The 25,323-nt window shown below is 42.5% G+C and overlaps 1 protein-coding gene across 1 annotated transcript in view; it reads left to right on the forward strand.

Annotated features, from left to right (window-relative positions):
• The first annotated feature begins 13,064 nt into the window (after nt 1-13,064).
• Nucleotides 13,065-25,323, forward strand: part of LOC126194742 (ATP-binding cassette subfamily G member 4-like) — a 513,739-nt gene continuing 501,480 nt past the window's right edge. Inside the window, exon 1 of the mRNA XM_049933005.1 lies at nt 13,065-13,452. Within this exon, the coding sequence (XP_049788962.1) occupies nt 13,152-13,452 (301 nt within the window). The 5' untranslated portion in view covers nt 13,065-13,151. The remainder of the gene's footprint in view (nt 13,453-25,323) is intronic.

The following is a 25,323-nucleotide window of genomic DNA, read 5'->3' on the forward strand; positions in this document are numbered from 1 at the left end:
ATTAAAGACAAACATTGGACAAGAGAAAATAACAAGAAATAAGAAAGTGTTAATAGCAGGAAGTACGTTGGATAACGTGGATGAAGGCAGGAAATAAAGAAATAATTCAGAAGACAGCACAGAAAAGTAAACAATGAACTAAGTAAGTTAACTGACAATGCTAGGAGGAAAGAATGTGAGGGAATAGAAGACTTGGAAGAAAAAGGACAATTCAAGAAACTGTACAGAAAAGTGAAATCCTCAACAAGAAGAAAAGTAAAGAAAATAAGCAGACAAGCAACCTCCGTATATAAAAGGCAATGTCTCAACTGAGTGACTCACTCACTCACTGTCTCATCGTCGCCTAGCCCAAACGATAGAAACAAGAAATTTGCAGAAGTTTCTGATCTTATGCTGTAGTCGTCGTCTAAGATGAGAATTTTCGACAGTCCATCCCTAACGGGACAAAATAGGGGATGAAAGGTTTTTCTTGAAAATATGTCGCTATTAAGGCAATGGTGATCCTAGACCTACGAAATTTGATTACTCGGTCAGAAATAAAGAAATACATGTTTCAGCATTTATGAAAGTCTAACCCCTATGGGGGTGAAATAGGGGCTGAGAGTTTTTACGGAAATATTTCATTATGCAAGCAGTTTTGGAGCTAAAGCTATGAAAATTTGTATTTGGCTTCTTTGTCAGAAATAAAAAAATCGCATTTCACTGTTTTTGGAAATAGGGGGTGAAATGTTGTATGCAAGTATTTCATTACATAAGAAATTTCAAGCTAAATCTATGATAATTTGTACTTGGCTTCTATGTTAGAAATAAATAAAAAAATACGTGTTTCACTGTTTTTGGAAATTCAACTCCTAAGGGGATGAAATAGAGGATGAGTATTTAAGACTGTTTCCCTATATTAAAAAATTATTCACGCTAAATCTATGAAAACTGGTATTTCATTTAGCGGTTAGATATAAAGAAATATTTGTTATGGGATGAAAGTTTTTATGGAAATATTACCACAAGAACGCAAAGGTGTGATTTTAAAAAAATCTTGGGCTCCAGCTACCATAATCGGATTTGGTCAGAAGTACATTCGGAAAAGTTTAGGTATTGCAATTTGTGAACATCATAAATATTCAATTAAAAATAAAAAGAGAGAGAGAGAGAGACCTGCGCGGACTGTACAGTCTACGAGAGCGAAGCAGGGGGCGCTAAGGTGGTGTTAAATAAACAGGGGAAGAACACAGTATGTGTAAAAGTGCAGAAGAAAGTTTGGATGGATTATGTGGAGAAAATATACAGTTCACAGGTGGATAACACCAGACTAGTTTTGGAAGACGAAGGGCAACAGAATGAAAAGGACCGAGGTTTTAAAATACTGAAATGGGAATTGGAAAAAGAGATTCAGGAGCTCCAGGAAAAGCAAGCTTGGGGCACTGAAGTCTTAGGTCCAAATTCAATAACTTAACTCAGGGAAAAAACAGAATTTGTGGCACTGGAATGTGGCCTCGAGGTCTACTTAACAGCTTCTAGTAGGGAAGCAGGCACCGATGGGACAGAAGAGATGAGCATTGGGGAAGGATGCAAGGCAAAGATGCCGTCACTGAAACTGCCCGAGATATATGGAGAAAAACCAGCAGGTAAGGCCACAGAGGACGTGAGAGGCATTCTAATTGGAGGAGGACGGATAAAGACTACAAAGTGCGCCTGTCAGCAAGCAGTGCTGTCGGAATCAGAAGAGGAACTGCGGAAGATGTTGAAGAATATTGCGAGAAGGGGAGTATGGAATGAAGATAAATATTTTAAAAACAAAAATAATGAGATTAAGCTAGGGGGGAGGTCAAATTAACATAACCTTAGACAGAAAAAAGAAAGAACAAGAAAAATCATTTCTGTAGTTGGGACGTTTTATGAGGTGGGGAATATCTAAGGGAAAGAGAGCATCTGAAAAGATGAAGCAATTACTAACATCTACAAGAATTCCAGTCAAGCTGAGGAACAGATTTCCTACAACGTATATCGAGAGTTGTGTGATACAGGAGTGAATGACGGATATTTAAAAAGAAAGAAGAAAGACATTTAGAAAGTTTTGAAATGCGGTTTTGAAAAATAATCCGTAAGGTGAGGTGGACTGACAGAGTATAAGAATGAAGAAGCACTGAAGTAAAAGGGAAGAAAGAAGATTATTGGATGAGATCAGAAAGAGGAATAAATCTTGGCTGGGACATATACTGTGCAGGAATTGCCTGCAACAGTGAATTATCGAGGGAAAAGTGGAAGGAATCATAGAAAGAGAGAGAGAGAGAGGGGGGGGGGGGGGAGGTAAGAGAATTGGAATGATGGGCGATGTTAGAAGAGTACGAACAGATGAAGGAGTATACTCGGAATAGGAAACGATGGAGAGCCTCCAGCTGAAACCTGTCGTAAGGCAGATGTAATGCAGACAGAAACATTTCAGAACGTTACTGGAACCATCCCATGTTCGTGCGTTAAGGATATACCTCCATAGTCCGTTTCTTTCCTGAGCTTGTTACATAGGTTCTGAGATGTGTTAACGATGCAAAGACTTTATAAGTCACAGAACCTACTCTATCAAACACCCAGGCAAAATTAGCAACGCCCCATGGAAACGCGAGAAGAGCTCATATAAATCATCTGTCGAATAGAGTGGGCAGAAACCTATTTCCTGGAAAACTGTTGTATTCGGGAAAACGTCATCGATTGACTCTAACGGGGTTCAGAATGACACTGACTTTATTTCAGTTTGTATAGTTATGAGCAGCTTACTTTGAATCTAGACAGAATGTTAATAGGATTGGTAAGAAGAGCATTCCTGTAATATTTTAATGAGTACGACGTGTGGCTAGAAAAAAACCGGACTAGTACTGGTGAAACAATAAAACGAATGCAATAAGGCTGAAAGTCGCGTGGCCTGTCACGTGACTCTCGCTCCGCCTACTGCTCCAGTTTCATCTGCCTCCTGCACTCAGTCTGCCCGTGGCGTCTGTTTTAAGTAGTTGACGTTTTGTCTGTGCGTCGGAAAATGTTGAGTGTATAGAAAGAACAGCGTGTTAACATCAAATTTTGTTTCAAACTAGGAAAATCTGCAAGTGAAACGTTTGTAATGTTACAACAAGTGTACGGCGATGATTGTTTATCGCGAACACAAGTGTTTGAGTGGTTTAAACGATTTAAAGATGGCCGCGAAGACACCAGTGATGACACTCGCACTGGCAGACCATTGTCAGCAAAAACTGATGCAAACATTGAAAAAATCGGTAAACTTGTTCGACACTTTCCTTGTCAACTCCTGTTAACTCAAGACATTGCTCTGATTGTTAAACGGCGATCTTGTCGAACAAGTTTACCGATTTTTTCAATGTTTGCATCAGTTTTTGCTGACAATGGTCTGCCAGTGCGAGTGTCATCACTGGTGTCTTCGCGGCCATCTTTAAATCGTTTAAACTACTCAAACACTTGTGTTCGCGATAAACAATCATCGCCGTACACTTGTTGTAACATTACAAACGTTTCACTTGCAGATTTTCCTAGTTTGAAACAAAATTTGATGTTAACACGCTGTTCTTTCTGTACACTCAACATTTTCCGACGCACAGACAAAACGTCGACTACTTAAAACAGACGCCACGGGCAGACTGAGTGCAGGAGGCAGATGAAACTGGAGCAGTAGGCGGAGCGAGAGTCACGTGACAGGCCACGCGACTTTCAGCCTTATTGCATTCGTTTTATTGTTTCACCAGTACTAGTCCGGTTTTTTTCTAGCCACACCTCGTATTGGTATGCTGCTTGACTCAGTCACGACGATTAAATATCTAGGTGTAACGCCGCAAAACGGCTTGAAATAGAACGAGGACAGGTTTACAGAAGGCTACAGGCCGACCACAGTGAACGGTGCGAGTTCTCGGAAACTAAGGTGCACATGTAAAGAAGACGACGGACAGAATGCTTGTGCGACCCATTCTTGAGAACTTCTTGAGCGTCTGGGATCTCCACCAGATGGCATTACAGGAAGACATAGAAGCATTTAAGAGTCGTACTGCCAAATTTCTCACCAGTCCGATTAGTAGAAGAGTATTACGTAAATGCTCCCTGAGATTAGATGCGAATACTTCGAGAGAGAAAGGCTATCAAACACTTCTGATGAAGGTAAGAGAGTCAGCATTTGTGGCAGACTACAGAGAGAGTTTATTGCCTCTAGCGTTCGTCCCACATGATGACTGCAGGTACAAGATAAAAAAGGTTAAGGCTGGTACAGTCAATGGCATAAGTAAGGGAACTGTCGCTTAGGATAAGAATTGACTTTTCTTTCCACTCTCCCCCCCCCCTTCCCACCCCGCTTCGCCCCCGTTATCGCCCCATTTTTTTGTTACCACTCTTCCCCCGCCGTTATCGCCCCATTTTTTCATCAATTATTCTCAACGCAGCTTAGGACATTTATTCATTTATTGATATCTCCAGACGTAAAAAAGAAGGAAAAGGTACACATTTCAATAATCCTATTCTGTATGTTACACACTGACCGAGCTGGCTCAGTGGTTAGGAGACTGAATACCGATTCTTGAAGAAGACAGTTCAGAACCCTCCTCCAGCCATCCACATACTGGCTTTTCGTGGAGATTCCCCTAAATCGCTCCAGGTAAATGCCGAGATGGTGTCTTTAAAAAGGGCACTGCCTATTTACTGCTCTATCCCTCCAAAATCCGAACCTGTGCTCCGTCTCTTGTGAGTGGGCTGTCGACGGGACGTTTAACTCTAATCTTCCTTTCTTCTGTATATTACAATACAAACACGGAACAACACACAGTCCGAAGTCACACTGGTTGCACCAACATCACGATTCAGTTTTCATTGTTTTATTGTCGCTCAGTGCAAAGTTACAAAAACAAAATAACAAATGGAAAATATGCTTTTTACACTTTCGTTGCATTGGCTCAGTTAGCACAACTAGAACAGCTACATCTAGCAACCGAAAACAAGAAAAACAAGCTTATCTGAACGAGGGACAAGTTGGTGCTATAAAACTGTTGCCTAACGAAGTCCAGTCCGAGTCCCTTCACCATTTCCTTTCACACACATCGTCCCCATTCTCATTTTAGAGCTCTTCTTCTTCTTCCTCTTTTTCGTTTTCTTGTCCCCACAGTACTACCATTACTACTTGTCATCCTTCACTCTCCTACTTCGTCCTCACTCTCCCCTTTATCTTCTTCCCTTCAAATCTCGCCCGTCATAAAACTAGGCCTCCTACGGAAATGGAATTTGCGCCGGTTGCCATAGCACAGTTACGCCACTACATACAGACGTTCACAGCAGTCGTTTTGGGTTGACTGAAGCCTTCTACACCGCCGGTTGCCTTTGACCCATTGCAACATCAAAATGACGACCACCAACAGCTCATCGAAATCGAATGTAGGCAACATCCGAGCTATGTAAACAATTGTGGCTGTTCTCATGATATTCCTAACTTCTGTTTTTATTTCCTTCTAAATTACCAAACAATTTACTGACATTTCTGTTTCAGTAACTGTTACTTAATAAATAAGAAGAAAGTTGCCTCAGCAAAAAAAAAGAAGAGTAAAAGAAATGGCCCGCCTTCACTTGATGGACATGGGCACCGGTGCGTGTGGACGTCACAGACTCAACGAAAAATAACTGGGCACCTCACTGCTGCATTGTCTTACTGAAGCATCCATTTGCAGGGCAGCGCTGTGTTTGCACTTAGTGACGTCAAATATCTGATTAATATTGCATACGCAATGACTTAACAGATGCCAATAACATTCATAATGAACCGATATCCCCATTGTTATAAACAAGTGTGAAAGTAAAATGGGTAGTTGAAGATGTATTGGAGATTACAATTATTCAGGCCCAAACGACGTGAAGGAAAATTGTGAAAAGGAATTTAGATAAAAATGTCATACGAAAATAAATTAAAGACAGACACAGATAATGTGCCACGAATAGAGTTGCGCTCTACCAAAACAACGGTTCAATGGTTTTGGTACGGTACATTAATGACGTAGTGACTGGTAATGCTACCAGCATTACCGGTACTACTGTCCGCCCCTGGTAGCTGAGTGGTCAGCGCAACGGAATGTCATACCTAACGGCCTGGGTTCGATTCTCGGATGCCGGCCGCGGTGGTCTCGCGGTTCTAGGCGCGCAGTCCGGAACCGTGCGACTGCTACGGTCGCAGGTTCGAATCCTGCCTCGGGCATGGATGTGTGTGATGTCCTTAGGTTAGTTAGGTTTAAGTAGTTCTAAGTTCTAGGGGACTAATGACCACAGCAGTTGAGTCCCATAGTGCTCAGAGCCATTTTTTCGATTCTCGGCTGACTCGGAGATTTTCTCCGCTAAGGGACTGGGTGTTGTGTTGTCCTTATCATCATCATTTCATCCCCATCGACACACAAATTGCCGAAGTGGCGTCAGTTCCAAATACTTGCACCAGGCGAACGGTCCACCCGACGGCAGGACCTACCCACACGGCATTACTAGCAGTATTGGTAACATTGGTAGGGAAATAAACGTGAATCATTGTGTGAGAGAGAAACTAGAGAAACTGGGAGCCGACGACTTCTCTCTATTTCTTTCTTTGTTTGTTTGTTTTGCAAATAATTAGACCCGCACTTCATTCAGTGTTATTGCACTGTGTATATACTGCATTTTGCGTGTAATAAAAATCAGACGATCGCGTAACTTCTGTGCTTTCGTGCAACCAAAGCAGTTACTTTCGATGCTAGTACAGTTTACATGCAAAAACATAAGAAAATCTATATAATCCTTGGTGTTATTTTGCACTCAATAGAACGTTCTTCATCACGATCAAAGGCAAGAGTTGCCTGTTATTATTGATAATTGCGGAAGTTGTTCAAGAGTAACAGAAACATGTTTTAAATAAGTACAACGAAATATTAATGCGATGTATAATATATTTTTGTTTTGGTTTTTCTTTTATTTTACCTTTCTTTTGAGGATATGGATTTTTCTAGCGCTATTCACAAATCTGTATTTCTTTTTATTTCTGCTACAACGTACTTCTGTTTCACGTTTCAATTCAACAATTTTGGAATAAAACCTGAATCAAACGGTGACAGTTTCAATTTTGCTGTAAATACTGTTTACTTTTAAGTAACAGACAGGAGGATAACAACGTAGAACAAAAATGTTCCGTTGGTAAGAAGGCCCTTTATAACACTATGTGATCAAAAGTATTCGGACATAGACCTCTGTAGTCATTAGACATCGTGAGAGACCAGAATGGGGCGCTCCGCGGAACTCACGGACTTCGAACGTTGTCAGGAGACTGGGTGTCACTTGTGTCATACGTCTGTACGCGATGTTTCCACACTCTTAAACATCCCTAGGTCCACTGTTTCCGATGTGATTGTGAAGTGGAAGTGAAGGGACACGTACAGCACAAAAGCGTACAGGCCGCTCTCGTCCCTTGACTGACAGAGACCGCCGACAGTTGAAGAGAGTCGTAATGTGTAATAGGCAGACATCTATCCATACCATCACACTGGAATTCCAAACTGCATCAGGATCCACAGCAAGTACTATGACAGTTAGGTGGGAGGTGAGAAAACTCGTATTTCATGACCGAGCGGCTGCTCATAAGCCACACATCACGCCCGTAAATCGCCAAACGACGCCGCGCTTGGTGTAAGGAGAGTAAACATAGGACGATTGAACAGTGGAAAAACGTTGTGTGGAGTGAAGCAGGATGTGGGTACGGCGAATGCCCGGTGAACGTCATCTGCCAGCGTTTCTAATGCGAACAGTAAAATTCGAAGGCGGTGGTGTTATGGCGTGGTCAGGTTTTTCATGGAGGGGGTTTGCACCACTTTTTGTTTTGCGTCGCATTATCACAGCACAGGCCTACATAGATATTTTAAGCACGTTCCCGCTTCCCACTGTTGAAGAGGAATTCGGGGATGGCGATTACATCTTTCAACACGATCGAGCACCTGCTCATAATTCACGGCCGTTGCCGGAGTGGTTGCACGATAATTACGTCCCTGTATTGGACTGGCCTGCACAGAGTCCTGACCTGAATCCTATAGAACACATTTGTGATGTTTTGGAACGCCGACTTCGTGCCAGGCCTCACCGACTAACAACGATAGTCTCCTCAGAGCAGTACTCCGTGAAGAATGGGCTGCCATTCCCCAAGAAACCTTCCAGCTCCTGACTGAATGTATGCCTGCGAGAGTGCAAGCTGTCGTCAAGGCTAAGGGTGGGCCAACACCATATTGAATTCCCACATTACCGATGGAGGGCGCCACGAACTTGTAAGTCATTTTCACCCAGGTGTCCGGATACTTTTGATCACATAGTGTACTTTCGATTTTTAGTCATTAGTAAAAAGGACCACCGTGAGTAGTTAGACAGTGGGTCTCATATCGATCAGCAAGTGAAAAACTCACAACCAGACTGACACCTTTCAACCTAACCTAGACCTCTGGCTACATTACGGATCAGCTTCTCACCACAACCTGTTGGGTTGTGTCTAAGTACGTAGTGTTGTCCCATAAGTTCAATAAACACAACGTATACACGTAACAGAGCCTTTTATTATCAGTAACATATTCTTCTTCTTCACTATTTACAACAGCCTGCCAACGCGGAAGTAACTTCTCGATTCTGCGACTAGAAATAAAGTGGTTTTTGAGGCGAAGAATTCGTCAAGCGAAACTTGTCAAGCCGTATTCGGAGCGCATTTTCATCCATAAACGAAATTCCTTGGAGCTTCTTCGAGGTAGAGCGGGAAAGTTGAAAATCTCAGGAGCAAGACCAGATGAATAAAGTGGGCCTGGAATGACTTTCCAACCCAACTCCTGTTGGGGTTTTTGTCAGTCTTCCAGAACGCTGACGGGAGTTACCGTGGAGCAGCATCACTTCACGTAGTCTTCCCTGTCGTTGTTTTTGGACTGCATCTACAAGACAATACACGTCAACAGTGAGGCTTACATCTCGGACAAGCCATTGCCAGTACACCATAGTGTTGTTGGTACACGACACACATAACATCATCTTTTGTGGATGCGCGCAGATCTTCGTATGGGGAGTTGCTGCTTCGTTCTCAACCACTCCTTTCTTTTCTTTATGGCTGGATAAAGACACCATATCCTGTCATCAGTAACCATACGTGATAGGAATGGTCGGTGTTGTTCAAGAACCAATTGATGACCAATTGATGACGAGCAAGCAGAGATGCACATATGGCCACTTGCTGAGTTTTGTGATTTTGGCTTAGAGCATGAGGTACCCATGCACCCGATTTTTAACCTTCCCCATTGCATGCAAGTGTCTCACGATGATGGAATGATCACAATTCATCACATCTGCCAGTTCTCGAGTACACTGATCATTGTGGATTAACGCCTTTAAGCGACCTTCATCAAACCCCGAAAGTCTTCCTGAACGTGGAGAGTTGTTGATGTTCATCTTACATCCTCCTTTAAAGACACTGTCCATTCCGTTCAAATGCTCTTCCTAATCCTTTGCTGTCTCTGACAGAATTACAAGGTCGTCGGCCAACCTGAAGGTTTTTATTTCTTCTCCCTCGATTTTAATTCCTACTTCAAATTTTTGTTTTCTTTGCTTTACTGCTTGATCAATATACAGACTTAATAACATCGGGGATAGGATACAACGCTGTATCACTCCCTTCCCAAGTACTGCTTTCCTTTCGTGCCATTCGACTCTTATAACTGCCATCTGGTTTCTATACAAATTATAAATATCGTTTCGCTCCCGGTGTTTTACCCCTGCTACCTTCAGAATTTGAAAGAGTATTCCAGTCAACATTGTCAAACTCTTTCTCTAAGTCTACAAATGCTATAAATGTAGGTTTGTCTTTCCTTAACCTTTCTTCTAAGATAATTCGTAGGGTCAGCACTGCCTCGAATGTTCCTACATTTCTACAGAATCCAAAATGATGTTCCCCGAGGTCGGCTTCTACCAGTTTTTCCATTCGTCTGATAGAATTCGTGTTAGTATTTTGAAAGCGTGACTTACTACACTGATAGTGAAGTAATTCTCACACATGTCAGCGCCTGGTTTCTTTGAAATTATAGTATTATACGTGTATTCTTTTTAAGTCTGAGCGTATTTCGCCTGTCTCATACATCTTGCTCACGAGATGGAAGAGTTTTGTCAGGACTGGCTCTCACAAGGCTATCAGTAATTCTAATGGAATCTTGTCTACTACCGGGGTCTTTCAGTGCTTTGTTAAATTCTTCACGCGGTATCACATCTCCCATCTCATCTTCATCTGTCCTCTTCCATTCCCATAACATTGCCCTCAAATACATCGCCCTTGTGTAGGCCATCTATATACTCCTCTCAACTTCCTGCTTTCCGTTCTTTGCTTAGGACTGGTTTTCCCTCTTAGCTCTTGATATTCATACATGTGGTTCTGTTTTCTCTAAAGGTCTCCCTAATTTTCCTGTAGGTGGCGTCTATCTTACTCCTAGTTACATTATGCTTCTAAATGGTTCAAATGGCTCTGAGCACTATGGGACTCAACATCTTAGGTCATAAGTCCCCTAGAACTTAGAACTACTTAAACCTAACTAACCTAAGGACATCACACACACCCATGCCCGAGGCAGGATTCGAACCTGCGACCGTAGCAGTCCCGCGGTTCCGGACTGCAGCGCCAGAACCGCTAGACCACCGAGGCCGGCCATTATGCTTCTACATCCCTACATTTGTCCTCTAGCTTTTCCTGCTTAGCGATTTTGCACTTCCTATCGATCTTATTTTTCAGACGTTGTATTCCTTTTCGCCTGCTTCATTTACTGCATTTTTATATTTTCTCCTTTTATGAATCAATTTCAATATATCTTTTGTTACCCAAGGATTTGTACTACCGCTCGTCCTTTTTACCTATTTGATCCTCTACTGCCTTCACTATTTCATCTCTTAGAGCTACCCATTCTTTTTCTACTGTATTCCTTTCCTCTGTTCTTGTCAATCCCTAACGCTCCCTATAAGACTCTCTAAAACCTCTGGTCCTCTCAGTTTATCCAGTTCCCGTCTCCTTAAATACCTACCTTTTTGCAGTTTCTTCAGTTTTAATCTGCAGTTCATAACCAATAAATTGTGGTCAGGGTCTACATATTTCCCTGGAAATGTCTTACATTTTAAAACCTGCTTGCTAAATGTCTGTCTTACCATTATATAATCAGTCTGAAATCTTCTGGGGTCTACAGGTCTCTCCCACAAGTACAGCCTTCTTTCATGATTGTTAAACCAAGTGCTAGCGATGGTTAAGTTATGGCCGGCCGCTGTGGTCGAGCTGTTCTAGGCGCTTCAGTCCGGAACCGCGCTGCTGCTACGGTGGCAGGTTCGAATCCTGCCTCGGGCATGGATGTGTGTGATATGCTTAGGTTAGTTAGGTTTAAGTAGTTCTAAGTCTGTAGCACTGATGACCTCAGATGTTGTCCCATAGTGGTTAGAGCCATTTGAACCATTAAGCTATGCTCTGTGCAAAATTCTACAAGGCGACTTCCTCTTTCATTCCTTATCCCCAGTCCACGTTCACCTATTACTTTTTCTTCTCTTCCTTTTCTTACAATCGAATTCCAGTCTCCCATTACCATTAGATTTTCGTCTCCCTTAACTATCTGAATAATTTATTTTATCTCGTCATATATTTCTTCAATCTCTTCATCATCTGCGGAGCTAGTTGGCATATAAACTTGTACTACTGTGGTAGGCGTATGCTTCGTGTCTATCTTGGCTACAATAATGCGTTCACTATGCTGCTCATAGTAGTCTATCCGTGTTCCTTTCATTTTTAATCATTATTAAACCTACTCCTACATTACTGCTATTTGATTTTGTATTTATAACCCTATATTCACCTGACCGGAAGTCTTAGTTCTCCTCTCACCGAACTTCACTAATACGCACTGTATCTAGCTTTAACACATTCATTTACCTTTTTAAGTTTTCTAACTTACCTGCACGTTTAAGGTGTCTCACATTCCACGCTTCGATCCGTAGAAAGCCAGTTTTCCTTCTACTGATAACGACGTCCTCCTGAGTAGTCCCCACCCGGAGATCCGAATGGAAAACTTCGGAATATTTTACCCAAGAGGACGCCATCATCATTTAACCATACAGTAAAGCTGTAGGCCCTCGGGAAAAATTACAGCTGTAATTTCTTCTTGCTCTCAACCGTTCGCAGCACCAGCACAGCAATGCTGTTTTGGTTGATGTTACATGGCCAGTTCAATCATCCAGACTGTTGCCCCTGCACTACTGAAAAGGCTGCTGCCCATCTTCAGGAATCACACGTTTGTCTGGCCTCTCAACAGATACCTCTTCGTTGTGATTGCACCAACGGTACGGCTATCCGTATCGCTGAGGTAAGCCAACCTGCCCACCAAGGGCAAGGTCAATGGTTCACGGCGAACTACAAATAAAAAATGGCAATCCATAAATAAACCCATAGCAACTGAAATACCAACATGCAAAATAAAGACGCTACGAATTTACGCGGATATCTAATACATTCCAAGGAAATAATATACGAAAAACATATATTGTTGATGTTTAGTTCCCTTTCCGTTTGTCCACAAGACCATTTCGTCACGACTCAAAGCCGACGTCCGGTATCGGTAATTTCGGTTGACTCGTCTTTTTCCCTCACTCCCTCTGCGAGTGGAGCAAGAAAGGGGTGAATAGCATAGGTGCAAAGTAGCCTCCGCGAATATACAGAGACTCCGGGGTACGTAGATGTACATGTAGATGAAGCCGGCAGGTAGCACGCTTCCAAGCAGCTGACAAGAGCTCACTCGCATCGCACGCTCTGATTTCGCTATCAGATGACGTCGCCGGGGCGACCGTGACGGTAGCTGCCCGTCACGTGTCGCTGCCCACGCGGAGTGGTGAGGAGCGGGTGGAGAGGAAGGCAGCTCTGGGCAGGCGACGGACGGCGAGAGAGAGGGAGAGAGAGAGAGAGAGTAGCGGAAGCCGTAGAGAGTGGGAGGGCGAGGGGGGGAGGGGGGGAGTGGCCGATAGCGGCGGTGGCCCGCGTACTGCCTCCGTCAGTAGACGCGACGCCGCGCCGGCTCACGGTATAACTGCACAGTGGTCAAAGCGCCCGCCTGCGGTACTCAGCTCTCAGCATGGACGCCAGGGCGGGACTCGAGTGCACGGTGGAAGCCGGAGCTGCCAGCACCGAAGCACAGTGCGCGCTGGACGAGAGGACAGCCGTCGCAGTGGACGTATCTCAGTGTACAGTGGCTGGGACAGCCATCCCACCGGACTCTACCGCGAGAGTGAAAGATGGAGCTGTCATTGCGGACCCTAGCACAGGGATGCTGCTACCACTGTCCACGACTCGCACGCTGTCGTATCTGCCCGAGCGGCCGCCGGTGGACATCGAGTTCCAGGATCTCTCCTACTCCGTCCCCATCAGCAGAAAAGGTCAGTAGCATAGGTCTACGACTCTGATCTGTCGGTTTTTTTTCTCGAAGTTCGACGCTTTATTGTGAAAAAAAAATTACAGTTCAAAGTATTGACAATCGCTGGCCACTACTTTCTCCCATCTTTAGGGGAGCATACGAATGCCGCAGTTGAAAAACTGGTCGCCTTTTCAGGAGATCCATGAATCTATCCAATTTTGGACTTGTTCGTATGACCGGAAGTGCTGATCAGCCAGGCTGCATGAAACTGATCGAAAAAGGCCGTAGTTAGGTGAAGCAATGTCTGGAGAATACGGCGGGTGGCGTAGGACTCCCATTTCAACGTTTCTACGTATATTTTGGAAGCTTTTGCGACGTGCGTTCGAGCATTGTCATGCTGAAGCTGAAGTTTAGCGTAGTTATTTCTCCGGGTAGTCTGTCACCCAGGCGAACAGCTCTTCGAAACATGCACCGCGCCACGGACTCAAGCTGGTGGGGGCACTATTATGCTAATGCAGACATTCACCTGAGCTTCCATTAGGCATGTGGTAGTAATAGAAGGCAGCGTGACAGGTGTGGACTAGATGAACCTTTTCATGTCCATTACCGTGTTGTGATCATTTGCCTTTCAGTGCTCGGCTCAAATGCACCAACTTCTTCCGAAAACGATCTCCTGTGATCGTTTGCCTCAGTTTCACTAACTTCAAGGACCTTCTCTGCTCCATCACCACTCCGGTCTTCCACATCAAAATCACTGTTCTATAAGTGCTGAAACTACTGCCAGCACGTTATTTCACCAATAGGTGCCCCACCATAGGTCTCACCCAGCATTTTGTGAGTCTCAGCCGCAGATTTCTTCGTGTTAAAGCATAAAATTAAAACTTCCTCCAAATGACGAGAACTCGGATCGCGAGTCGACATCTTCAATCGAGAATAGTTTTATGATGCAATTAGAAACCGACTGATATTTCATAGCATTCTGTTTACAAATGCCTAAGCTTACTTCGACATTTACGATCTAGCATCCACACCACCACTTGCTTCTACTGCTATCTATTGCAAAACGGTGAAAGCAAAGTTGTAGATCTAATAAAATTGTAAAAACGTCACTGGTCCCGCTCGACTGGTAAACCCTGCACGCCCCCCTGCATGGGTGTCTGGAACCGATACTGCCGCTCTTAAGGCTTGCTAAGTCGTGGGAATTATAAATCAAACCGAACATAGTACATAAACACTGGAGTAAGCTGAATCGCTGCATCCGTTTGTAAATGTAAATTGTGTAGCTATTTTTAGCAGTACCTTGTCTATTCTTATACACTATAAAAGAGACCATTACAGTAAAATTTAAATGTAAAAAAGTGCCTTCTTCTACATGTATAGGATAACCCTAACTCCACCAGCAAAATTTTGGAGGTAGTTCATCGATATTTTCCAAATCAGGACGATAGTTGCTTGTGGAATTTAGCACTGACAACAAATGCTGACTAACTTCGTCTGAGAACAAAGATATTCATTGTTCATTTTTAGTTTATGGAACACTGAAACTTACATTATACGTTAGTAAACTTCGGTTTGGAAACTTCACGTATGATACTAAAATATCTTGTCCCGGGTACACTGTCGTCCAGGCAGACGGCTCCTCAAAGCATGCACCGCTCTACGGACGCAAGCTGGTGGGGACAGTATTATGCTATTGCAGACATTCACCTGGATTACCATGGGAACTGTGGTAGTAATGGAATGCACCATGACTGCTGTGGACTACGTGAACATTATTGCCCATCAACTGCATTTCATGTTTGACACCTACCCAGACAGAGATGGAATCTTCCAGGAGGATAACAATCCACATCACAATGCCAGAATCGTGATTTGAAGATCTCTCGCTGAGGTGTTGGCCTCCAGATCTGCCCGATACGAACCCCGTGGAACACATCTGTCACGTAAACGGGCACCACCTGCCCGCTTTTTACGGGAATTGCGTAATCTAGACATCTCGTGCCACTTACTTCCGGAAACCCACTAGCAATAAGTTCCCACCAAACTCAACTGACAAAAATCTCTATCGTATTGCGTTCCTAAGGCAGGTCAACACGATGTTAAGCAAGTGGTCAAAAAGTTTTGTCTCATCAATGTATTTTCTGACAGTAAAATCCTAATCGAAGTACAATTTATTTATCTCTGTGAAGACAGCCCAAAGAATGCAGATTTTGATGAAACTGCACAACAACGTTTTGGCCAAAGATTAGCGACGAGAATCCATTATTATCTGAAATGTCTGTAAGAATACTGATTTCACTTGTCAAATTTTATGAAAGTGATTATCGATTTTATACTGCGATTCCTGGCCGAGAGTTAATAGAATATGAGGAAAGGGTATCAAAACTAAGAACTGCAGACCATGTCACTGACTATTTTTGTTTTAATACAACAGCTTCAATATATGTTTTTCATTCACTAAACATTTTTTTAAATTTTTTGTCATTGCCTAAATAGTAGCATTATTTTTTTTATTTCAGTGCTAACTTCGGTTATGTGCTACACATTTTTTAGAGCACTGTCTAACGTCTAGACGTGTTCTAAGGCAATGGTCAGACGTGGCCCGGGACCCACCGCTCTAGGGTATACTCTATTGTGAACTGTCCGTTCGTCTCTTCAACTAAGGTAGCTGGTGACAACCGATGTCATTTTTCAATCTTTGTACATTATCCATTCAGAGAGGTTTCGGAGTAGGACGTAGTTTAGATCCGAAGCATTTTCAATCTAGATTCAAACTTTCCGACCACATACTCTTCATCAATACAAATTTGTTCATATTTATAGCATTTGATCTAATCGTCTATATAGGACATACACATTGTCTTCACAGTTAAACCACGTTAGCGCTTAGGTACGACTCGGACCTTGGATATCTGCTTTAGGGGGCAGCAACAATACCCCGAGACCATCTAAATTGGCGACCTCGGTGGTGTGGCTGGTTCGGACGATACTATACAGGGTGAACCAGAGCTCCGTCGACAGAGTTTCAGGAGTTGTTCAGGATTGCCTTGGTATAAATGACCCGCGGCCTCCGGTGACAGTTACTACGTTTCCTTCGGTTTCTTGTCCCAGTTACTTTTGTATCTCTATGGTGCACAGTAGTGCCGATGTCGACGTTATGGGTTATGTATCTTGTTTCCATACACTCTCGGTATTTGTCGTTGACGAAAGAAATGCTTTTTACCTCGTTCCCCTCAAGTCTGCATTCGGTACTGATAGGTTCTGTTGTTCGGCAATATTAGTTGTGTAGCGATACATACCATTAGTATTGATAGGGTTACTGATGAAAGAGTTGGCCGATCTGCACCTCGGGTACGGGGCTCATTGAATGCAACAGGAGATCGGTACAGTGACGCTATGCTGATCTGTTCCCGCACCGATGATAATCGTGTCACAGTACTTTTGAGTCTGATGGTTCTTGCATTACTCTGTCCTGCGCGTTGTACGTTTGCTTATTGAACAGTACATTCTTCTTCACTGTTGCGAATGTATTCTCTCTTATGACGATATTTTCACGAAACAAAGGGTGATTTCGGCAGAAAATCGAATAAATGAAAATTATATTGTTGCTCCGTAGCAAACCGCCAAAGACCGTGGGTCCCTTTTACCAAAATACTGAGAAGGTTTTCCTGAACAACCTCTGAATGGTTGTCGGTTGTGTTTTGGTGCACCCTGTATACTCAGCCAGTAGGCAGGGTGGCATAACGGCTTCGACACAGCAGAATTCAAATACTCGTCCCAACATCCTGGTTTGGTCTTTCCGTAGTTTCGAAGAAACACTTCCGATGAAATCCAGCCTTTAGTAAGACGACGACCGACTGTTGTTTGGTCTTGCCGCGCACAACTGATGGACCATAAGGGCCCCTGCAGTAATATTTACTGATCGATAGCGACTGCCAACGGAGAAGCAGAAGGCACTTGAAGTCACCTATAGTGCTGAACGAAACCATTTGCTGCGGCGACAGCAGCGTAGCAATTACGCTTTTGGCTCGCGTTCCAGTATAAATATAGTAGGCCAGTGGTCGTCAAACTGTGGCCCTCGAACCGCACGCGGACCGAGTCAAGTATTCGTGCGGCCACGGCTCACAGCCGTATTTAATAATAATATGCGTCTAGCGACCAACATCCGAATCCAAAAACGCCATTTTCCAGTCATTTTACAGCGTAGTGACAAACAAAAATACCTACAGCGGCTGTCGAATAATTTTAATTGACGTTGGTGAATTCGGCCGTTAGCTAACAATAAGTTGGCCGCTTACCTCACAAGCAGAGGAGTTAAGTAGTGCCATCATTGCGGGCTTAGGAAATTTGAGAGGACGAGTGTCTTATTGTTTGTCTTCCAGTGCTGACTACACACGGGCGTGCGCGATTCATACCAATCAGCCGCTACGGTACAAATTTTGAAACGGAAGTTACTTGTATTTGTGAATGTACCTTATCGCCTGGAAATGCGGTACTTATTTGTAGCAAGGAAAGTTAAATTACTTAAGGTTGTTGCAATACAATGCAGTGGATAGAAGGAAACGGGCATTTAAATCATGTATCGAACTTTCGCGAAGGTGTCCCATATTCAATAGTGCATTTAAATAAACGAGGTTTGTTCAAAAAGTAAGGTGGCTTTATATTTTAATGAAAAAATTTTTATTTCTTGATCAATATTCATGTTTTCCCCTTCAAATAAACTTGTACCAGCGCTTCTTCAAGTCTTCGAAACACTTTCCGTAAGCACTTTTTGGTACAACCTGGAGTTCTTCCAGCGATGCTGATTTTGTTCCTCAATCACTGAAAATCTTCGTCCTTTCATAGGTTTCTTCACTTTTGGGAACAGGAAAATCCCCGCAGGGGGCCAAATCCGGTGAATATGGTGGCTGAGGCATGACTGTCGAATTCTTTTTGGCCAAAAAAATCTCTCACAAGCAATGATGAATGAGCAGGTGCAGTGTCGTATTGCAAAATCCATGAATTGCTTTTCCACAATTCACACGTTTTTTGGGTATTGGTTCTAGCAAACGGCGTCAAGTTAATACTCCTTACTGACCGCACGACCTTGAGGTAAAAATTCATATTCACAACTCCACAGTAATTTAAAAAAACAGTGAGCAAAATTTTGACATTTGATCGAACTTTGCGTGCTTTTTCGGCCTTGGCTCTCCGGGATGCTTCCATTGGGTCAACTGGGCATTGGTTTCGACGTCAAAGTCGTAAACCAATGTTTCGTCACCAGTAATGAATCTTTTGAGCGAATCAGTATCATCATTGAGAGCTCCTGAGTGATGCTCATGTGAAGATTCTTCTGATAAAAACTGCCGGCCGCTGTGGCCGAGCGGTTCTGGGCGTTTCAGTCCGGAACCGCGCTGCTGCTATGGTCGCAGGTTCGAATCCTGCCTTGGGCATGGATGTGTGATGTCCTTAGGTTAGTTAGGTATAAGTAGTTCTAAGTCTAGGGGACTGATGACCTCAGATGTTAAGTCCCATAGCGCTTAGAGCCATTTGAACCATTTGATCAAAACTGAGAAGTTCTGGAACAAACTTAGCTGACACACGTCTCATGCCCAAAACATTCAAAAAAATTGCATGACACGAGCCAACCGATATGCCAACATCGTCACCACCCGCTCTTACGGTAATTCGACGATTTTCTAAAACAATTTTCTTCACAGCATCGACGTTTTCATTTTCTGTTGATGTGCCACGGCGTCCAGAGCATTGGCATCTTCTCGGCCATCTTGGAAGAGCTTGTATCACTTGTAAAGATTTTTTTCCTTAGAGTAGACTCACCGTATGCCACTGTCAACATTTCAAGTGTTTTAGAGCACTTGATTCCATTTTTCACAAAGAATTTGATGCAAATTCTTTGCGCCATTTTTTATGATAATCGAAAATCGCCGAGCACACCACAACACTTCTAACCTTTCTATCTGACTAAAACAAACGAAGTATGCTGTACACTTGAAACTGTGAACATATGTTCGGGACATGCGTACCAACATAACAAAAAAACGATAATCGAATTGAAATGTCACCTTACTTTTTGAACAACCCTCGTAGGTACAAATACCGCTGGAATGAATGGGTTAGGGACACGCAAGTCGCCGAAGTGGCGTCCAATTGAAACGTCTGTACCAGCCTACTGCGCCACATGAAATTATTATTATTATTACTATTATTATTGTTACTATAGTGAGTAGGTACTGTATTCCTTGTCCTGCTTTCAAACACGTCGTGATACTGTTTCATGCCTTTCTTTACTTTTCACCCTTCGGGTTTATATCCCTCCCCTAAGAGACCGTCTTTGATTGCTTACTGAACTGCCATCGTTCCACTCCTCTGTTGTTTATACTCGTATGTACACAACGTCTCACTTTCATACAATAACGTAGTAACGTCAATTACCTCATAACATTTCAGCTGCGTCTCCTTCGTTTTCCCGATACATACTGCACTTATTATTCAATGCGTACTTGTGAATTTCATCTCTGCATCGGTAATAACACTCATATGTCGCATCCAACATAATTAAAACATTTTACACTATCACTAGAGAAAAATTTCCTTTAAATGACTTGAAGCGTTGTCCGTGTTACGTGTGACAGTCTGTGCTGCCTACAATAGGGACGCCCCTTTGAGTATGTATAACTTAGAGTCTGCTGTTAACAACTAGAGTCATTTAAAATGCAGGACGTTGACATGACCTTGCTGAATAATGTGCATTTCCCAGTAGTCGGAAAAGTGCTTTCTGGCAAAGAAAACATTACAACGCTGTTCACCTTGGCTGCAAATATTACAAGCTTACAGAGCAGTGGCAAGAGAGATCAGTTTGTAAAAGGCGAGTTCTCATGAAAACTTCGACTTTTTGACAGGATTATTAGAAATGCTGCGCATCTGCGAAGGACGCCTAGCACGAAACTTTAGTGTGATGTATTCCTGATTACTGATCGAGATTTTAGTATCCTCACCAAGTGATGAGCCAGTGTTTAGTAGATACATTACGTCGGTGTGAAGACGAAAAACGGAGGAATTTCTTGAAGCGATGCAGACCTTTAAACGATTATTTTAATGCAGATTATAGCATCGGGAATATGCGTGACTAATCGTTGCAGAACAAGCAACGTCCTTCTCGTGAAGCGCTATTCGGTAAGTTTAAAGACTAAGTGTTTCAGAAAGGCTGCGCAACGATTGGGTCGGCTCCATAGAACATTTATCCGGCTGGTTTGGCCGAGCGGTTTCTAGGCGCTACAGTCTGGAACCGCGCGACCGCTACGGTCGTAGGTTCGAATCCTGCCTAGGGCATGGATGTGTGTGATGTCCTTAGGTTAGTTAGGTTTAAGTAGTTCTAAGTTCTAGGGGACTGATGACCTCATATGTTAAGTCCCACAGTGCTCAGAGCCATTTGAACCATTTTGAACCAAGGTTCATGAGGACAACAGTAAGAGAGAATACAACACGAGTAATATGCGACGAATCATAAGGAGATGGTAAACGATTTGTGAGTACAAATCTAGGCATAGACTTATAGCTGACACTGTGAGCTGCTTAACTTATTGTGAAATACTGTCGTCTTTGACAACTTACTTGTGGCTTACATAAAACTGAAGATATGTTATAGTCCATTTACATGACGGCGTAATGAAATTTGGAGATAATCTCGGAGTGAGATTTCTAGCTTTGACAGCCTGTTTGTCCGTGAACAACATTTTCGTTGTCTGGGATAAAGTCACCTACTCTTGACAGAAACAGGTACACATTTCGCGGCCCAGTGAGGCGACAGTAAATGTAGTATTATCCTCAAAGAGATTCAGAGCGATGCAGTGTCAGGTGTTGGTGGTGAGAGAAAGGCTGACAGAGCAAGAAGACAAAAGCTATTGATAAAAAGCTCTTTAGAAGTGGAGAAGTTGTAATCAATTTCAGAGTTGTTCGGAAATATCACATGAGGGCCAGCCTCCCTTATCGTGTATCTGACACACAATTCCCTCAACCGGATACAAAATTTCAGTTCACCTAAAACCCTCATTTGTTTTTAATATTATCCCAGCCCATAAGTATATAGATTCGTCTTAACAACTACACAGATCTCTCGGGGGACCTCTAGGACAACTTACTTCCATATTGTAGGGAGATGTTCACTTTTGTTTCTCACTGGGGTTCTATTCACACATTTGCTGCTGCCACGTGCTGTCATCCTTCTACTCGAACTGGCCAAGTGACAAATGTTGCTTTGATTTGTTCATGACAATAATAATCGTTGTGACTTCCAAATGTATTTCTGTACCATTCACAGTACCTAGAAACGTTATAACCTCTTCTCCAAAAAGCTTATTTCAGGGCCAGAAAACTTTTTCTTTGCTACATTTTTAGTTTCTGAATATCAGTCCCAATCGTATTAATACGTTCAAAAATCCGCAGCCTCCTTTATAGCCTGATTGCATTTTCCCAGTATGCCACAACTGAACCAGAGTCTACTGCAACTGAGGCTATGTGATCATTCCGTTTCTTATTCCTGCAAATCGTTACAACAATGTAATTGTGTGAGTTGTCTGATTTCAGTTGTGATTGTTGATAGTATAGGCATAGGACACAACATTTTTTTTTTCGTTTTGTAAATTGCACAGGTTTACGTTTCTGAACAACTAAATTAAGTTGTTAATCTTTGCACCACTTTGAAACGTATCAATACAGGCCTCAATACAGTGCAGCTTTTTTCAGATATTACTTCATTACAGATAGCTGCATGATCTGGGAAAAGTCTGAGGTTATAAGCTCCCCCTCCACTTTTCTCTCACCACTGCAATACATTTAATTTGAAGGCAGTCGGATCTTTCGAAGGGAGACAACTTACAAACACATCACGCCAGGAAGAACGTTGAAACCGTGTGGCTACCTCTAATGAATTTCCTTAGAAAATTAATCACCAGTGAAGACAAGGATTCTGTGCAATAAAAGGCGATGTCCGTTGACTTCGCTTATTAATCTTGAAACAATAGAACTGGTCTAACTATGCCCTTGTAATTCATACTTACATAATTCACAAATCTAAGTCAGTCTGTTTTACAGAAAACACAGTTCACTTGTGTTCATCCAATGCAACCCTGCATCATAAGGTCGGCTATAAGTTACTCCGCTTGGCGGTATGCACACTTACAATTGGCATTCACGGGAACTGCGCACGTTGAAATATTGTTCCGTGAAACTATTACTGCTATACGTGAAGGATTATCCAGTTTTCTAATTAATATCTATATATCAAATAATATACAGCTTGCTATAACTGCTTAAACACTTCCCACCTTAACTTTCAAGTGTCCATATCCCATGAATCTATGAACAGATGTGTATACAGCCGATATCAGCTTCTAACTCTACATCCACACCACTGCTGCCTTCATATGCTCTATACTGCTAGCATTGTCGACGTGACACGCCAGTGTCCCAGCCGCAAGAAAAGAGGTGTAACAATAACGAAAACTGAAGAAATGGTTCATCGGAAAGCCCACGATGCGTCAATGAGCGCAAGTCTTAAAGGCACATTGCTCTTACAGGGTTACTATTAATACAGTCTGCTAGATCATTAACACTGATTGCCGCCGGTGGCCACATCACACCCTTTCACCTTACCCCTTGGCCTGGCCTGGCGGTGAAACATTTTTCACTTTGCGTACGGCAGTCAGCGTGTTAATATGCAACATGTATTCAGAGGGTCCCAAAACATTTCCCTGAGGCATGTCTGAAATTACTTCCACACTGTTGACGACTATCCATCTAATATAAGAGCCTGCGTTCTCTACACCAAAAGATCCTCAGTCCAGTAAAAAATTTCACTCGGTTCCATATAGATGCAGCGTTCCGTTACTAATCATTTGTGTGGCACTGAGTCAAATGTTTTGGGAAGTCAAGAAATACTAGATCTTTCCGACTGCCCTGCTCCACAGCTTTCACAGTGTCGTTTAAGAAAATCGCAAGTTACGCACGACATGTTTCTGGAATACATGTTGGTCTCTTCGAGACACTTCATTGCATTTCAACTCAGGTTATGTTAATACTCTACGACAAATGCATGCCAAAGACACTCAACCGTAGTTTTGTTGATTACTCATTTTAACCTTCTTGTTGGCTAGTGTGACCTGTAATTTCATCCATTTGCTGGGCACAGTTTATTGTTCAATGGATCTACCTCATGTTATGGATAAAACAAAAGCTAATCTACAGCTACATCTACATGACTATTCTGCAATCCATACTTAAGTGCCTGGCAGAGAGCTACGTTCACACTATTTCTCTACCGTTCCACACTACAACACTACGTGAGAAAAATAAACACTTAAATCTTCCTGTATAAGCTCTGATTTTTCTTATCTTATTATGATCACTATTTCTCACTGTGTAGGTTGGCGGCACTAAAATATTTTCACGTTGAGAGCAGAAAGTTGAAGAATGAAATTTCGTGAAAAGATCTCGCCACAACGAAGAACGCCTTTGATTCAGTGATTGCCATACCAACTCGCTTATCATATCCTTGAAACTCTCTCTTTCTTATTTCGCGATAATACAAAACGAATTGACCTCCGTTTAACTTTTTGGATCTCTTCCGTCAATCCTATCTGGTAAGGATATCTCCAGCACAGTAATACTCTAACAAACGACGAACAAGTGAAGCGTAGGCAATCTCTTTAGTAGACTGTCGTCTCTTCTATGTGTTCTGCCAATAAAACGTAGTCTCTGGTTTGCCCTCCCCATAATATTACCTATGTGATCTTCCCAATTTAAGTTGTTCGTAATTGTAATTCCTATGTATTTAGTCGTACTGACAGCTTTTAAATTCGTCTGATTTATTATGTAACCAAAATTTAACGAATTTCTTTTTGTGCTCATGTCGATAACCTTACACGTTTCCTTATTGAGAGACATTTGCCACTTTACAGAGCATACAAATATCGTGCATAAGACATTTTGCAGTTGGCTTTGATTTTCTCATGACTTTACGTGACGGTAAATGACAGCATCATCCGCAAACAGTCTAAGATGGCTGCTTAGACAGTCTCCTGAATGGTCTGTGTAGGTTAGGAACACGAGAGTGCCCATAACACTTCCTGGGAGAACGCCAGATATCACTTCCGTTTTCCTCAATGATTTTCCGCCGATTACTTCGTATTTTGACCTTTCTGGCAGAAAATCATGAATCCAGTCGCACAACTGAAGCGGTATTCCATGGGCAAGGAGTCTGATTAGAGGTATCTTGCGATGAACGGTGTCAAAAACCTTCTGGAAATCTATAAACGTGGAATAAATTTGCGATCTTCGATCGATAGCACTCATTACTTCGTGCGAATAAACTGCTAGTTGTGTTTCACAAGAACGACATTTTCTGAATCCGTGCTGACAGTGTGTTTAGCTTACAAATTCTACATATAATCTAATAGGAATTCCACAGCAGCAGAACCCGCCGTGGTACCTTATTTTATAACTCTGGCTGTTCATTGTTCCAGTGCTAAGGCAGGGGGCCAAATTTTGTCACTTTAGTACGAAGTAAGTTATGGAACAGGCTACAAATTGTTGTATATATTCCTGAATTTATCCGCCACTCGTAGGCAAGTTACAATTAAACTGTTATAACATACTAAAGCCAATATTTGACATAAACATTAACACTCCAAATACAGGAATACAAAGAAAGTGTTTATAATTCAGTTTCCCATAAAAATTATCGGAAGAACAACTAACTGAAATATATTTTTCCATTGTTTCATTGCCAGATACCTTCACTATTGTACATCACTTGAAAGATCATAAATGAACAATTTTTCAAGTTAATTTGCATGTCTGTTTAGATGAAGAGCATGTTTCGTGGTAACAAACCGAG

The sequence above is a fragment of the Schistocerca nitens genome, chromosome 7 (assembly GCF_023898315.1).
Source record: "Schistocerca nitens isolate TAMUIC-IGC-003100 chromosome 7, iqSchNite1.1, whole genome shotgun sequence".
Classification (NCBI taxonomy): domain Eukaryota; kingdom Metazoa; phylum Arthropoda; class Insecta; order Orthoptera; family Acrididae; genus Schistocerca; species Schistocerca nitens.